The sequence below is a fragment of the Ruditapes philippinarum genome, unplaced genomic scaffold (genome assembly GCF_026571515.1).
Source record: "Ruditapes philippinarum isolate M1 unplaced genomic scaffold, ASM2657151v2 ctg17721_1_1_1_1, whole genome shotgun sequence".
Classification (NCBI taxonomy): Eukaryota; Metazoa; Mollusca; class Bivalvia; order Venerida; family Veneridae; genus Ruditapes; species Ruditapes philippinarum.
Genome location: NW_026857746.1, coordinates 1 through 18,173, shown reverse-complemented (window position 1 = coordinate 18,173; position 18,173 = coordinate 1). Strand labels below are relative to the sequence as shown.

Here is an 18,173-nt window from a genome sequence, read left to right as displayed (position 1 = left end):
TTTGAATATAGCGATAATTCTTTAAGGTGAGCCTCTTCGACATTTCGAGACCACAACTGACCTTCAAACCGGGGCATTGTATTCCTTTTCATATGCGCACTATCTTGTTAATTCGGGCTGATTGGTCGGACTAACATGCGTCATTCGTTATGAGTCATTCCACTAATTGAAGCAATTTAGGTTTAAACTGTTAGGACTACTTTGTGACTTAAATAATGGCTGGAGGGGGCCTTTGGTTTAAAAAGTCGTCATATGACATTGACAGTGTTGATGCGACGACGTAAACTTCCACCAAACAGAAAAGAATCTAATACAATGTATATTTTTTAAAAATGGTTATAACATACGTTTATCTAAACGTTGGGTAAGAAGTGATTTAAGGGACATCATACACGGTTGTATGCTGGCTGCAAACCCTTAAGGTCATGAACAATCTAAATGACACCAAACATGAAACATGTTTTTTTCGCCTTGTGCATTTCGATATAAATGTTCTCAGGGATATACATAAGAAGTAACGATCTCAATGTGATTGTAAAATAAAATATCATTGTGAAACAGTTTATATAGTCATGCATCACACTGTAGAAACTATACAATTATAGAATATCAGATGTTTTCGCAACAGCGTTAAAAAAATGCCACCCTAATTTTACGGTTAAATATGAATGAATGTCCTCCCCTAGAATTGCAACCAAGTCAGTCATTTAAAATCCGACCCGAGGATTCATTGAATATTGCATAAAACCTGTAAAAGTGATGTAGGGCTCCAGAATTAAAAAAATACAAGTATGTAACTTGGCCCCTGTTTATGATGTATTAATCGAAGTTTGATATCCATTTCATGTTATGAAATAAGACTCTGATTATTTAATTTATGTTTATCTTATTCATAACATACATTGTGCAATATATTAAAATGATATTCTATATGAAGTAATCAACACAGTTCGAAACAAAGTATACAATCGATCTTTAACATTTACTTGTGGTATGGTTTATTTTCATGGGATTTAGTGTTGATAAATATCTAACAGAATAATACACAACTAAAGTATAAGGAATTTGATGAATTTCAATTATTTAACATTGGTATTTGCATTGCTTAATGTCAGAAATAACTGAATTAATTCTTAACTTATCTTATAATTTGTTACTTTCTTCATTTAAAACAAAGTATTGCAGGCTGTATGGAATGAAATTATCTTAATGCACCTGTGTTGTATATTTTAGACACACATGTTTTTCATGATGTTATACAAATATCTTTTATATCTGCTGACATACATAAGGCGGGTCAGAGAGAATGAATTGCCAAAATAAGGAAGAGGAATTAGATAATATGGGTTTTTGTGTGGGCCAGTTAATGAAATTTCATACAAAATTATGCCATTTAGTTGGGAAATAGAATAAAACTAATACTATTTAAATCAACAGTTTATTTACATAACAATTAAAGATTACAGTTGCATTCAGTTGAGTATATAATATGAGGTAAAAAAGTCATGAACACATCTTGGTATTGTTTAATGCTGTTTCACCCTAGTAGACCTACCCTGTTCACCAATGTTCAAGACTCTGGTTTACTTTGTTTAGTGAGTTCCAAACGAAATTGATTATAGTAGCAAATAAGAATCTCTTTGATGTGGTTCTCTTCGGCACTAGCCATTTCGTTAAAACGCTGTTTTCCTTTAAGAGACCAATTTGTGGTTTCAATTGGAGAGAAAATTCGACGCATTAACAACATGTCTACTAGGGTAACCGTTATCATGTTCGTGTATTAATGACAGACATGAATGCCTTAAGTTGACCATTAATTGTTCGTCTACAAACAGGGCATTTTGTAAGCGCCGGTGCACACTGGTGGACAACTTACCATGTGACCACATGGTAAAAATATTACATCCACTCTTCTGTCTAGACATATTTTACACGTGTATTGCTCTTTTAATCTTTCGTTTTCACCAAGGAGTGTTTCAATCGTTTCTGAAATGATAAAGGTGTTTTAAAAAGAAAATAAAATTGTTCAATTTTACGCAGTGAGTCTTATTATATGTTTTCATTTGAGTATTATGTACATTTGTATTAGGTAAGGGCATTACTTAATCGATGTATATGGAAAAGTATTTACTTAGTTTTCACTGCGTTTAATCGCGCTTTTATTAAAAGTTTTCAATAATGATATTCTTAGAGGTTTTCTGTTGATTTGTAAACTGTTATCTCAACAAGAAAATCAAGCTGTAAAAAGTAGCCAATACCTAATGGTTCGTCGTCTTCATTTATTTGTGTTGTTTCTTCAGGTTCTGTGTTGGCAGCGGCATCGCGGGAATACTTTTCGGGGTTTTCCTCTATATCAAATATGATTTCACAAATATCCCTCCCTTTGAAATGATTGTTACCTATTAAAATGTAAATTCAAACATTAACTACCTACTAGATATAATACCAATTGAATTGACAATGAATGTTGCAATTGGTAAAGGTTTTGTTCGGAAAACTATACATGTAACAGGGAAAGATAATCATAATGATATTGAACAATTTAGGAGGCGGGGAGGCTCGGACTGTAGCTTACACTTTTCAGTACCGTCCATGAACAGGCCTAATCATAACCGAGCCTGCAACATTTTTTAATATGCCGTTTTTGTCGGTCTTTAGTGATTCTGTTTTTTCCTTGTTTTAGAATCGACACTATTATAATACTAACTGACTGAATAAATTAGGAAGGGAAGGAGACTTACCGTGTCTGTTAATGAAAATCTCTATCGCTTTCTTAACTATCTCTTTGGAGTACCCCATGTCCATGCAGCTCTGTGCCGCCACTGAATCTGTAAGATCACTCGAATCAACGGAGTTCTGTTATAAAATGGATACTTAAACATCAATGTGATATCGAGAAGTATTTGCTCAAAGGTACAAGTAACAAATGAATTCCTTTTGAATTTTAATAGAAACATCATGTGCAACCTTAACATATTATTAACTTACAAATGACAAACTATTTCTCTAATTCAAAACATATTACAAAAAAAGGATAAAAGTTGCAAGCTTCCTCACAAGTTGTATTGTTAACTATAAAAATCATAAATGTTACAAAACAACAAATTTTCACCAACATTAGGTGAAAGACCGCATGTTAACATGGAAAAACTAGTTTTTAGGTGATTCCAAAGTTTTTCATCATTTTTTGTTAACTAAAAAAATTATAAATGTTACAAAACAACAATTTTTCACCAAAATTAGGTGAAAGACCACATGTTAACATGGAAAAACTAGTTTTTAGGTGATTCCAAAGTTTTTCATCATTTTTTGTTAACTAAAAAAATTATAAATGTTACAAAACAACAATTTTTCACCAAAATTAGGTGAAAGACCACATGTTAACATGGAAAAACTAGTTTTTAGGTGATTCCAAAGTTTTTCATCATTTTTTGTTAACTAAAAAAATTATAAATGTTACAAAACAACAATTTTTCACCAAAATTAGGTGAAAGACCACATGTTAACATGGAAAAACTAGTTTTTAGGTGATTCCAAAGTTTTTCATCATTTTTTGTTAACTAAAAAAATTATAAATGTTACAAAACAACAATTTTTCACCAAAATTAGGTGAAAGACCACATGTTAACATGGAAAAACTAGTTTTTAGGTGATTCCAAAGTTTTTCATCATTTTTTGTTAACTAAAAAAATCATAAATGTTACAAAACAACAAATTTTCACCAGAATTAGATGAAAGACCGCATGTTGACATGGAAGAACTAGTTTTTAGGTGATTTCAAAGTTTTTCATCATTTTTTATTAACCCATTACCACATATATACGCGAAACAACGCACTTTCGACCTCCCCCACCCCCTTTTTTAGGCCTCAAATAGTGAAAAAATGTCCTATTTGGGCCCAAAACATAAGTTTTCGTTTGAGAAATGTGGCTAAAAAAATTGAGCACTTTTTCGGCACTGCCCCCCCCCCCCCATCCAAAAGATACATCAGGGGGTTGCCAGAAGGGGGATGTGCCCCCTTCTGTTAGGGGGGTTTGAAGGGGGGCGGAGTCCCCCTCATCGCCAAGAAAATTTTGGACTTGTGAGAGGCTAAAAATGACCCCAGGTCGATCATAATGTAACGTTTAACCAACGCTGAAAAGCCTTTGACTCTATCTCAATCCCTTGAGCAGTTGCAGCACTTTGAAATAAATTTTAATGGAAAAAATCGAGGCAAAATAGAGATTTTTGGCAATTTTGAGATGTCCCCTCGTTGCCATGGTAACAGGAAATTTAAGACTGAGCATGTCTTTACAAAGGCAATGGTCCAGTCAACATTTGTGCCAAGTTTGATTAGTATTGAAGCATTTTTCATAGTTTCATAGCAGTTTGAACTTGTAACAGGAGGCTTTTCAGTGAAAACGGCCATTTTTCACAATTATGCTCATGGGGGAAAGGGTTAAAGACAATTATTATATGAGCCGCGTAACGACAAAATCAACATAGAGCGTTTGCGACCAGCATGGATCCAGTCCTGCCTGCGCGTTCGCGCATCTATGCAATTCGCTATCAGTTTCTCTACTTGTAATAGAGTTGGTAAGCGAACAGCATCCTGATCAGACTGCGCGGATGCGCAGGCTGGTCTGCATCCATGCTGGTCGCAAACGCACTATGTTGGTTTTGTCGTGACGCGGCTCATATATATATTTTATACATATATATGATGTGGACTTGTAAGATAGTTTATAATGCTCACTCCCTTATCTAAGATTGCAAATGCCTGTTTTGGAATGGATTATGGAAAAGAACTATACACCCCTTGTCGCAGATTTGATTTTGTATTGTCATTGGTGATATTCATAACATTAACTTGATTATTAACAAGTTTTAATATTACTCTCGTTACTTAGATGAAGTGAAGTAGTTTATATTGTCACCGCTCATAAACATACTCTACAAAAGTAAATTTCACAATTTCAAGATATTATTGCGTGAAAAAACATGCGCCACTCACGCTTTTGTTTTGCTTATTTACCTTTAAACAATTAACAAATATAAAAAAATGCCAAAATCTAATGTACCACAGAAATAAACTGTAACGATTAAGACTTCGTTTGTTGTATGGTGTATTTATTCCAACGCAAAATGAATGGCATTTCTGGCTTCAACAGAGTATGATGATTGCTTCCATATAACCAAATATTGTATTGGTTGACTATAAGTGATCAAATGGTATTTATCCAAATGAGACCAATTCATTATAAAAGTATTATTTCACTATTATATCGTTTGTGGACTAATGCCATGCTATTATCAACAATACTATGCATGTTGTAACAACTTGGGCCCAATCTTATTTCGCAAAAAATGTTGTTTTTGTTTTGTAACAATAAAACAATAAAATGTGATTAAACATAAGATGTAAGGCAAAAGGGATGGTCTTGATTGTTTAAAAGATATTTTGCAAAACACTGACGAATATATACCTATGAAATTGATAGTTTTAAAGAGTTTATTAGGCCCCAAACATATAATTACTTTTATTTCTCACTAAACACTCAATACTTTAGTATCCTTTACAGATTCCAAAAACGTACTCATTGACCATGCAGATGGATAATCTTTTGCTTCTTTTGCATTTTTTGAATTCAACAAAGTCATTGTGATTTAATATCTTAAAATGGGTGTCATTACACTACTTTGTTTTCGTTTTTCTTCTTTAATAACAACTTGTTTCTCATTCATCCCTACTTTCCTTATGTGCTTTATTCCATTTTTAAAACCTTGTAAAACGCATGTTTGCCTTTTCCAGAGAAGAAAAAATGTATTCATTTCTGAGGGTTAATGTGCCCCCAATAATATTTGTTTGATGAAAATTGCATTGAACGATATACTCATATTATTGTTACCAACACACTCCGTAAGCAAGGCTAGCGCTATCAAAGAATACATTAATGTTTTTTAAATAGTTTTACCTTCCTAAGTTATAATTAATCTCACAATTTAAGAGCGTGTCAAAATCTTTAGTGACTAGGCTACGCTTAGCATCTATTTTTGACGGTGTGGTTTACAAACTACGAACGATTTTGGTCATAATAATTTTCTCTTAAATTTAGGAAGAGTTTAAGACTCATTTATAAAACTACTAAGTGTCTCGCCACGCTTTTTCTTATCTATTTGATCAGCAAATCGGAACACCTATTAGCACCGAATTGTCTGTTTGCATCGGGTCTACCTGGGCTATTTTCTTATTGCTCTAACTAGTACAAAAATTGGTCATTAAGCTATTTTACTTGAGCATTTATGCGTCGCAGTTAAAAAGCATTTCTGATCTTGACACTTATCAGAACAGACCATTTTATTTACACTAACTTAACAGGCCTGACAATGAAGTATGGAACGCCTTCAACCTGTTTCAAATCCCATATATAGCAGCTCTTTTTCTACTTACCGTTTCATTGAAGTGCCCTCCGTGTTACTCACTTTCCCTTTCAAACCATTTCGGTTATTTCCCTACCAGTAATTTTACTTACATTTTGCAATACCTTTCAATGCTTTATATGGTTGTTATGACAATAGTACTGTATTAATTTCCTTTTAAATGCCCTCTTATTCCTATCGTGAACCTCATTTATTTTGGGAACCCTATGTGTGCATACTAGGATAGGATTTTATGAATAATAAAAGCTAGGGTTGCTTTCTGTGAACGTTGTGCTACCTTGTTGAGCTTTACTCTCTTATTCTGTGTTCTCACCGCCGATCAGATAAACTTGATCAACCTCGATCAAGCGATCGGGTACCGGTCGAGCTCGGTCTGTATGCGTAATCGGGGGTGATTGGAGCGGTCCACCTTGTTTGACATAGCTCGAGCTTTCTATCCTCTTTTTTGACATGTCAAAAAAATTCGAGTATCGATCGAGTAGATAAGCAGTCGAGAAGCGATCGTATAGTGATCGAGTAGAAGATCTAGTTGATCGAGAATAAATCGTGTAACGATCTATTTGGTCGGGTTTACATATCTTGCCCGATCTGTACACGATCATCTCGACTTCACGATCACGACTATTCACGACTCGATTACGATCATTACGATCTGGTCGGGTGGAAATCTGGCAACGATCGGGCAGAGGTCCAGTTAGTCTAGTTGAGATCGTGTATGACTCGCGTATAGGTCCGGTTGATCGAGAAGAAGTCGGGATGTTGGTCGGGTTGTCGTTGAGAAGAAGTCGTAGAACATCGTGTAGAGTCGACTTTAGGTCGTGTAGGAGTCGTGAATGTGCATTTAATCCAGCTTGGTCGGGCTTAATCGGGGAATAAATGTGATCGGGACGATCGAGTTTGTCTGATCGGCGGTAAGAACATAGCATAATTTTAGTATTGTAAAATTGCTTTTTGTATCAAACGGATAAGCGCGCAGACAAAAACGTGTTATTTCGCTTAAACCATATTTATAATCCATAACATTCGTACCGATAGGCTGCTGATTCCGTCTGCACCATCTGTTTCCGGCTTTTCTCCTCGAGCAATTTTCTCAACGTATGATTTTCCTTTCACAAGCAGAATATGGGGACATTTTGGGTAATATTTTGCATGCTCTTCCATTGGAACATCGCCTTTTTCCCAGTTCCGTAACCCTCCGCCACAAAAATAACACCTAACGCTGTCACCCACGCCTTATATAAAAATAAAAATAGAAATATGCGAAATAATATGGCTACTAGGAATATTGATCTCGTAGTGAAATATAAACGTATTTAATTTCTGTTTAAGTAAACATTTGTTTTTTTCAGTTATTTAGATACAATGGAAGTTATAAATTTGTAGATAATTACTGCAGAAATTAATATCTTACCAGTGTACACTAAACCTGCTTCGATCATATCTTCCATTTTCACAGGCAGGTATTCTGGCCATGACTCGAAAGACTCCTTTCGTTTTGAAATGACGGCATATTGTGGAAATTTAGGCTTTTCCACATTTATACCCAAAACACTTGGGGGAGGTTTGGATGCATTCTGTTTGGATATGCGTACATCAGAAGTAGCGTCAGACATCTTTACCTTGAATTTATGATAACAATACTGTATTTGCGTTTGTTAGTAAAATATGCGATGGATGATATTTTAACGATAATGCATTTATTTACATCAAGATATTCAAAGAGTATTTATCAATCAATATGTAATTGAAGTTGAGATTTTCCTACAATGTATTGAATATGACTTACTCGTTGGGTAAAAAAGCTGAAATTTATCTTACCTTGAAATATATGGTCCAAGCAGGTTTAATTTTGTATGATTGTGATACTGCGTGTTACAACCTCTTTTATAGGTATTTTTTGGTATTCCATATTTACTATATATAAATGTATGTCAGATCTACTGTTTACTATTATGACGTCAGTTTGTTTACTGTTTACAAAACAATTACACATTTTTTAAATCATGATACAAAGTAAATATAATGTTTGTATGAATTTTCGGTAGATGTAAATCTAAATACATTGCTTAGGTATTGAACGTAAATAAACATGTGTCATTCATTATGAAATGGAATTCATTTTAAATTGTGCTTATTTTTCTTTATTTCATATTATATGTGCAAGATCTAATATGTTACTTGTTATAGATTTGTTTCATATTGTATAGTCAAACAGATAGACCGATAAAATTACTTAAATAGGATAAAGATATCTGATACATGATCAAAATGTGTCAAAGTTAAATATATTAGAAAATTGTGCTCTGTCGATGTTATTGATATGTTAGTTTTTTTAAGGAGAACAGATTTGCCATGCACACTTTCAGTAAATATATCAAACTATTCTTATAATTACATTTTGTTCTGTTATGACTGTTCAATATACATTTATATATAAACTTGGCCGCAGGTAAAACACGCAAAATAAACTGTTAAAGTAATTTGATAAGGAGACATTTATATCTCCTTTTATCTCTATTGCTGCATAAATGTAGGTTACAATATGATATTTAAATGCGCAATGTCTTTATAGAAACCCCAATTTAGTTTTACCTGTTTAGATAATTGTTAAATATATCGTAGTGGTTTTCTATTTTTATTTATATTTTCAAACTATCTACAAATAATAGATAAAAACAAAAATAGATATGCCCAAGAATAGATCTTATGCCAGACTGTGTTTAAGTAACTTTGTTGTTAATACGATCATGTTTTACAAACAAGACGGCCACGAAGACCCAGATATCGCTCACCTGATTATTGAAGCTCTGAATTGATATTCAGATATAATGCCATAAAATTAAAGTGACATCATAACATTCATATGTTCACATAAAATACTGCAAATGTAAATAAGGATTTTTCCATATTGCCTTTTATGCGGTAGGACCTATTTTTGATCCCAGATAACCCAAATTCAAACTTGAGCTAGAAATCATACAAACATCCTTTCTAATCAATTTCCAGTATATTTGGGCTAAACATTTAATATCTAGAGTAATAGCAAAGTTTTCCATTTTCCATTTTTGGTCTGTGTTAACTAGATTTTGAGCATGGATGACCCATGTTCAACATTATGCTAGAAATATCAAAACAACCTTTCTGACAAATGTTCAGGATATTTGGGCTAAAGATATTACTCTAGAATGTAAACAATGTTTTCCATAATTTGGCAGTGTGACCTAGATTTTTATCCCAGATATTCCATATTCAAACAATACCTACATACCATCTAAACAACCCTTTTGACTTATTTCCAGGACATTTGGACCAAAACAGTAGTCCTTTCAGTGTTAACAAGATTCTCCTATATTTAGGCTGTGTGACCTAGTTTTTGACCATAGATAAACTATATTTTAATTTGAGCTAGAAATCATCAAAACGAACTTTGCGCTGATACAATAAATAGCCTCTAAAGTGTTAACAAGTTTTTCCATATTTGGGCTGTTTGACCCACATTTTGACACCAGATGATCTATATTCGACCTTGACTTAGAAATCATCTGATCAACTTTTTTGATCATTTTCCAATTTTCCAGAATAGTTGGGGTGCAAAACAATAGCCTCTAGAGTGTTAACAAGGTTTTCCATATTTGGGCTTTGTAATCTAGTTATTGACCCAAGATGACTAATTTTTAAATTTGTGCTTACTGATTTTAACTGATAACCCATATTCAAACTTGAGCTAGAAATCATACAAACAACCTTTATGATCAAATTACTTAACTGAGACAGTTGCCCCTAGAGTGTTAACAAGGTTTTTCCATTTTTGGATTGTGTGGCTTAGTTTTTGCATACAGATAACCCTTATTTCAACTTTAGTTAGAAATCATCAAAATAATCTTTCTAACCCATTTCCGGGACATTTGGATCAAAACAGTAGCCACTAGAGTGTTTATAAAGTATTTCTAGATTTTGAAACCAATGGCACCACCAAATTTTGATATAAGATGCACACTTTGAACAACTTTGTTATCCGGGAGCTATACATGATATCATTACCAAATATCATTTGAAGCTATAAGCCTTGCATCTATAGTTTTAACTAAATGTACATATTGAAAATTATTGACCACCAGCATGGGGCCAATTTTGACCCCAGGGTTATAATTTGAACAACCTTTGTAGAAGTCTACTACGCAATGTTTCATGACAAATATCTAACTTCTAGCCTTTGTCAGTTCAGAAAAACTATTTACATACTAGGATATAGAGCAAAATATTAACAGAAATATACGAGTATGTAAGCATGAATTTCTTGTTAGTTTTTATTTTAAAACAAAATTACTCAGCTCAATTTTAGTTTTTTATTTTGAGTCGAATCAATGCATTTCATATAGATTCTATAATCACGATCGGTTACTCTGAAGTAAAATTCATTTTTGCAGGAAGACATATTAGGAAGACAAACAAACCGCTGAGGCTGAGAAGTAACAAGCATAAGCTGGAACAGATGTACTTTTTATTTTTTCTGCATCAAAAAGTGCATAACATATTTCACTTATATATGTAATATGAATATCTGCATGAAATATACGATATATTGTAGGTCACCATTATCAGCTTGAGAATTATCAAATTACAGTGTTCGCGTCTGAAACTGGTCGATAAATGTACAATATATGTCCGCACTTATGTAGATAACATGTTCTCTTTAATATAAATTTCTGACTGATTAAAAACATGATGTAGTCTTTCAATGTTTATCTCTTTGACTTGCTATATTTTAGTAATGCCAATTCGTTCATTTTGCTTTAGTCACTGCCCGGTTTTACCAACACGTTCTCCATATTCTGCCGATAGTCTTCTCTACGCTTGACGACATTCGAGAAGTACCAGAATTTTTGGTAACAATGTTTAGATCGTCTAGAGCTACTCAAGTTCTAAAATAAACAGAAACATTTTGTTATTTGATTGGTTTAGGTTAACTTCATATTTAAAATGTTCATAGAACTTGTTCTGGGTACAAATGATATAAATATGTTCTTTTAAACAGCATTTGGTGTAACTAATAGGTCACCATTGTGTTCATTGAACGCCGCCTTCTTGTTGATCTTGTTTATCATATTTTATTATTTGAATAATAATTTTTGTCTCATATCAGCAGTTTTTGTTTTTGTTTTATTTTGTCATGTGCAAGTATTACTGTCTCAAAATTTTCACATAAGAAGTAATTTCTTTCATTTTTCCGAAATTAATTTTAATTATGTATTTGGTACAATAGTTCCGATCTTAGTAATGTTTTTACCGTAAAAAAGCAATATTTCGAGGCAATTGGGTTAAATTTCAAGCTCTATTCAAGTTATAGATTTGAAAATAAGACACAAACACTATTTTATGCCAATTTAAATTGACCAACATTATGCCAGTATGAATTGACAGCATGAAATTACCATGCAATGCCATTCAAATGGATACATCCATTGCAAGGTCACGAACATGTGTCGGGTATTTTGTTTTGAATATTTACAGCAAAGTAATATAAAAAAGCTAAATCCTCAGCATATCGGGTACAAATTTAAAAAGTCGTGTATTTTATTGTTCAGAAAACAGGACACTTCACAAATTCGTGCTTTTCTTAAAAAATCTTAAACTTCCAAAATTGAGATCATCAGTATCTCTAAAAAAAGTCCAAAACGTCATAATTGAAATTTTGCAAACTCAGTTAGATTGGGTCTGTTAATGGACGGAAGTGGTACATACAAGCTATAGCCCATATCCTAAGCACTGCCTTAAACAAGATTTAAACATTTAAAGCGGTATTATGCCGATGCAAGGATATATAGTAAGTAAAGAGGTGAAAGTGATAATAAAAATCTTGAAACAAAGTGATCCCTCGGAAGCATTAATCACAACAAAATTACATGAGAACAGCAGACTCGGTTTGATTGAGAAAGTTTACTTCATTTCATTTCATAAATTAATTCGCATGAACGATAAATAACTAACAGCGCCAGAAAGTTTGTAAATATCCATCAGAAATAACCTATAATGTTCAATTTATGAAAAGAGTTGGCAGTCTTTTATATTTAAGTATATTTATATATTTATTTAAAAGTTTTTAACAATGACCATTATAACAGTCAATCTTTTGAAATATATACTTAGTCGTGTCGACGCAAATTGACATTGGCATAATGAGCATAATGTCATTACTTTAAACATGAAATTTTAAATTTAGAAATATTTGCTGATGTGTTCATATGGTGGTCATTATGAAATCTTCATTGACTCGCATTATTGCATGACAAGACACATATTGTCTTCAAATAAAACGAATCGGCATGCAATGAATGTGTGCTTCTGTTGTAGTACACAGAAGAACTATGACGATAAACTAAGAAAAACCTTACATTACATTTCGTTTCCGTGCTTTAACGTCTGAGAAAAGGGACAAATAGGCGAAATCTCAGCAGCTTCAGTTTGATTGAGCCTGCTTGTCAATTACTTAAGTACATCTTTTACATATATTGTCAAGCAATTAATGATCTAAATCTAATAAGAATAATGCTTCTTTTGCTATGTAAACAGTATAAATGCAACTGAATTTAAAATGTATAAATTCGTGCTTATCAATATGGTTGATGCTTATAAACTGATTAAAGGATTTGGCAGGAGGCATTTATTCTATATGATCCTTGATATAATGTGTTCATTTTTTTTCTGACGCAAGCATTTGTATATACAGTCATTGATTGACTTTCTGTCACTTTCAGAAGCTTTTTTGTAAAATATATATAACTTGAAGCATGAAAAACCTCTTGATAAGCATCAATGAAAAAGAGATTATAGAGATACAAGTATATATAAACAAAGAGATCGTTTTGAAAAGTTCATTGATACTTCTAACCAAATGAAGCAGTTGCGAACGATTATTCAAATGATAGTTCATAGATTAATTTTGGTTTTGGCATGACTTGTAGAATGGTATCTCTTGACAATACAATCAGACGAAGAAAATCATATTGTTTACATGAAAAACTCGGATAAAACATTTTAGCTTACCATCTATGAAAACCCTATTTGTCACAATTTATTTCAGGGAGTACATGTATGTGAAAACTTTTCAGTAGATTTATTTCGCAATGTCACGTTTGCGGACTATGTATGTAATCATTCAAAAAAGCTTTTCTTAGCTTTAAACTATTTTTCTTCTACAGAAAATAGACGTTTATGAAATACTTATTTCATTTCTTAATGTTTTGGAACAAGACATTTATACAGTTTGTGGCGAACAATAAGAAAATCAAAGTCATGTTGTTGAGACATGTGTAAAACGGTATTTCAAGATATCTATTTCCATTTTCATATATCCTTGTTTGGCAGCATTTGATTATCATTTTCTTTTATAATTGCGTTGCAAAAAAAGCGCGTGTGATATAATTTATATCTGGATCATATCCTACAGCATGTATCAATACTTTTTAGTCAAAAACATAATTTTATATCATAAGATTTTATTTTACTGATTCGCTGATTTTGTAGTTTAATAAGTCTGATACATTTTTCAGTGTGGCGGCTGCAAAAGTTGCCATGTACTTCGTCTCAGTATTATAAAATATCATCTTTTGGGACCATACATTACAATACACTGTTTAAGCCGGTGCTAGGTTGTGCGAAAGATATTGTGCCTTTCACTATCTTGTTTGAACAGATTCAATCTATTCGAAACTGCTTTCCAACACTTTTACTATTTTTACTTTTGTAGATTTCAACTCCTACAGGGAATTAAATTCTCATTTACCAATAAAATGTATGTGACTGAGAGCTGAGAGCAAAAACAAATTATCAATTATAATAATAATTCATTAATATTCATTATACTTCAAATGTATGCTTTTTGTATTAAACACGGAGCATACTGTTCATTTACTTATTTACTTGAAGCATGTATACACTAGTCACTGTAGTACATTCAATCATATCTATTAAACACCACATCTAAATCACCAATTTTAATTATATAAATTCTTCATTAAAACGTATGATTGTTTGTATTAGACACGAAGCATACTGTTCATTTACTTATGTACTTGAAACATTCTGTATACATTAGTCACTCCAACCAATTTACGAGTGCATTCAAACATATTTATATAACACATGTAAAACACAAATTACCATTGCCCTCGTTGATGCAGTACGAGGGTGTCAAATGTAAATGCAACACAAACGTCCCAAAAGCATAATTATGCGCTGTGGGAGTATGCGCAAATGTATAAAATACTCAAAACTCTCCTAAATCCTTTCAGAATAATCATGTAGATGATATGACAAGGGAGTACTTTGAAACATAAAACATTGATGACAGTTGTATAAATGATGATATGCTATGAATGTCAGATGATCTATATCGCACATTTTACACATTTGACATTCATCAAACATGATGTAGCTCAAATCTGAAATTGCAAATGATATATTTTTGTTAAGAATGAATTTGTTATCTAAGTATATTATAAAATATATAGTTAAAATTAAGGAAGAAATGAAATGGCATTTCGAAATATCATTTATTTTAAAAACATCATCTCCGAAGCAAAATATAAGCAATATATATAATACAAAAATATATAATAAGAGGTTTGAGGCTATAATGAATGTTAGTTATATATAGCTTGTACATGTATGTTATGTAGTGTCTGTGTTTTATTTCTAGAAATATCTATGTAATAGACTGAAATATCCAAAATAAATGCATTTATATGTTCAAATGGTTTTTAACAATAAAACAAACAAACACATTTTTTCATACTTTTTCACTTTTGAAGAATATCGACAGACATGACAGACAAATGAAGTGGTTGTTTGTATGAAAAATGTCCCTGTTTTAGAGAAATATCTAAAAACTTGGAACACGGTATCAATCTTATCAAGCGTCGCGTAACTCTCGTCACCTGAAGAACACGTTGATTTGTAATGGCAGGTTTTTTAAAATATAATTTTCACCCGATCTAAATAAAACACTTTAAAAAACTGTTACGATACGTGTACTTTACCTTTTTATCTGATTGGAACCAAAATGCAAAAGTGGTACATTCAATAAGTAATATATACAAAAATGTATTAACAAGTTAATAGAATTAGGATTATATTCATACTATTCTATATGGATATAAATACTGTCACGTTTTAACTCACAATTGATAAAATTAATAAAACAAATGACTTTCAATTATTATACCTGCATGGTCCATATCGTGGCCATCGGTCGGTTGCACGGAAATAGTTGTGATCTCCGCTTTGTCTGGTACACACTTATCATGTTCTTCTTCCTCTAGCAAAATTTCACACAAATCTTTTGCTTTGAAGTTATAGTCACCTTTATACACCAATGAATAAATAAATAAATGTATATTTTATAAGTTATGGTTCATGCAAACATTTCATTTATTGATCATTAACAAAAAGATGTTTTTATAATTGGAACATTCGTTTATACATGTCTGATTTGAGTTCAATCGTGCAGAAAGCTATTAGCTTATAAACACACTCTCGACAAATAAACACATACATTTAATGAGATAGTAAATAAAATCAAATTAAATCAAAACACGTCACAACTTAACTACGAAAGGTCATTCGCCACTAAAATTACAGGCCCCATATAGATGTTAAGAGTATGCATTCTTAGACTGTAAAGATACATGTATATGCTTGACAATTAATTACCATTTCTTTGATAGAAAGTATCAATTGCTTTAGATACACTGTCTGTTGAAAAATCCATTTCCAAACAACTTTGAGCCGCAACACTTTCAAGTTGGTTTACTTCTGATGGAAGATCAGATTCTTCAACAATCTGTGAAACAACATCTCTAGACAATGAGTGAAGGGTATAAAATGCTATAAGAAATCAATAACTTTATCACCATTACGTAATAAAGTCCCAATTTTCATCAGGCTGCAGAATATGTTAACACTTTTTATATAATTTGATAAGTTTATTTCAATATTTCATTGGACCAAATGGCCCATGAGGATAAACAGATACATGATACATGACAAGAAAGTGTAAATCATATACATACAATAACATGTGTAAATGGAGAAGGTATACAAAAAATTGTATATCATCAATTAAAATGAACATCAGAACAAAAGGACAATCAAATTTACATAATGTTAAATAAATTACCACTGTCTAGCAAAACTTACAGAGAAGTGAACTTCATACATTGTATTGAATTAATTTGATAAGATACATGTATATAATATAATGCATCATATAAATTTATATTCATATTTGCTTGAGTATGTATATGCTGTTCTTGTCGAATCAAAATACAAGAACAACATAACCATTTGTCGGTAAGTTTAGATATAGAATCAATTTAAAAAATTAAACGAATTTGACAAAAACTCGGATGTATATACTGTATCATATAAAATTTTATTTATACTTGTTCGAGTACGTGTATGTTGTTCTTGCCGAAACAAAACACAAGAACAACATAACTATTAGTCAGTAAATTTAGCTATAGAGAGTGGTTCGATTTAAAAAAGGACGCACAATCTTAAGAATCATTTAGCTATACATTTACAAATATATATCCTTTATATATCTTCTAAACTAAAGCATTCACTTATTGAAAATTATTAAGCATAATAATTTAACTATGCTTTTACATATATATTATTGACATAATTATCCATTTTACAAAAAAATTCACTTATTCAAAACAAAATAAATATAATTAACTTAACAATAATGACTACTAATGATTTGTGTATAATCTTTCTTATCTTAGTGTAAAAGCATTGTTTACAAATTTTCCTAATTTACGTAATGTGCATACATTTTCAGAATTTAATAATTCAATGAATTTTGGCATATTTGGACGTCTCCAGTAATAAGGCGGTATCAGACTTTTCCTTAAATCATTATATACATTGCATTCTAATATGAAATGGTATTCGTCTTCTAAGACATTACATGAAAAACATTTTCTATCATTTAAAGGTGTACTATTTGGTTTAGTCCATCTACCCGATTCTATGTGCAATCTATGAGAAGATTCTCTTAACCTAGTGAGATCACTAAAGTTCATCATTGATTATATTTAGATATGGTTGAAAATTTAAAAAAAGAAATATGTCTATATAATAGAACTTTACTATAGTTATCTAATCTACTTGTCCAGTTTTTGTACAAATTGGTCTTTCAATCGCTGTTTCACGTGTTATAAAAACAGGCCAGTGTTACTAACACTTAGCATGAACCAAGCATCATAAAAACCTAATGTACATAAAAGAATTTTTATACAATCTATACAATCTAAACAAGTCTAAATTCGAACTGAAAAAACCTAATAGGAAACACATGCAATATTACCAAGATCTTTTATTATATATTTTTTTTATATACATGTATATATATATATATATTATGTTTATATATATATATAATTTTAGTTAAGCACATATGCTTCTATAAGTCTTAATCATTTATCATAGATCCTTTCATATGCGAATGTTTATGATGTTTATTTTTGTGCCATCAATAACTTAAACTTAATTATGTTATAGTACCTGTCAGGTATCTAAAGAAAGGTTATCTAGTCAGGAACAATAAAAAGTATCGAATTGAGTTCTTCAGTATCATGTTATATCAACGTCGAGTATATGCGTCCAATTAAAGGGAAGCAAATTCTAATAATTGACGCTTATAAAAATTCTCACGGTTGTTTCCCGATTTTGTGCGTTACCTTCGA

The 18,173-nt window shown here is 31.7% G+C and overlaps 2 protein-coding genes across 5 annotated transcripts; both read right to left on the bottom strand.

The window, feature by feature from the left end:
- Window positions 1-1,426: 1,426 nt before the first annotated feature.
- LOC132750824 (baculoviral IAP repeat-containing protein 2-like) lies at window positions 1,427-8,370 on the bottom strand. Its single transcript, XM_060740867.1, has 6 exons — window positions 8,239-8,370; window positions 7,832-8,039; window positions 7,450-7,652; window positions 2,742-2,856; window positions 2,259-2,399; window positions 1,427-1,986 (listed from the first exon to the last, which is right to left on the bottom strand). The coding sequence occupies exons 2-6, from the start codon at window positions 8,031-8,033 to the stop codon at window positions 1,826-1,828; spliced, it is 822 nt and encodes a 273-aa protein (XP_060596850.1). The 5' UTR covers window positions 8,034-8,039; window positions 8,239-8,370; the 3' UTR covers window positions 1,427-1,825.
- Window positions 8,371-10,818: 2,448 nt separating this feature from the next.
- LOC132750823 (uncharacterized) lies at window positions 10,819-16,261 on the bottom strand (the record flags this gene model as incomplete). Of its 4 annotated transcripts, none has more annotated exon segments than XR_009628604.1 (4): window positions 10,845-11,342; window positions 14,581-14,861; window positions 15,644-15,781; window positions 16,132-16,261. XR_009628604.1 is itself a non-coding variant. In XM_060740865.1 (4 exon segments), coding segments are annotated over 4 exon segments (432 nt in total), but the record flags the coding sequence as incomplete, so codon positions are not given.
- Between the last annotated feature and the right edge of the window lie 1,912 nt (window positions 16,262-18,173).

What these genes read in the sequence shown, in the direction of transcription:
- LOC132750824 (XM_060740867.1), bottom strand. Translation starts at nt 8,033, where the DNA reads ATGTCTGACGCTACTTCTGATGTACGCATATCCAAACAGAATGCATCC. An exon ending in GATTTTCATTAACAGACACG is followed by an intron (nt 2,400 to 2,741) that starts GTAAGTCTCCTT and finishes ACATTTTAATAG; the next exon opens with GTAACAATCATTTCAAAGGG. An exon ending in TGAAGACGACGAACCATTAG is followed by an intron (nt 1,987 to 2,258) that starts GTATTGGCTACT and finishes TTATCATTTCAG; the next exon opens with AAACGATTGAAACACTCCTT.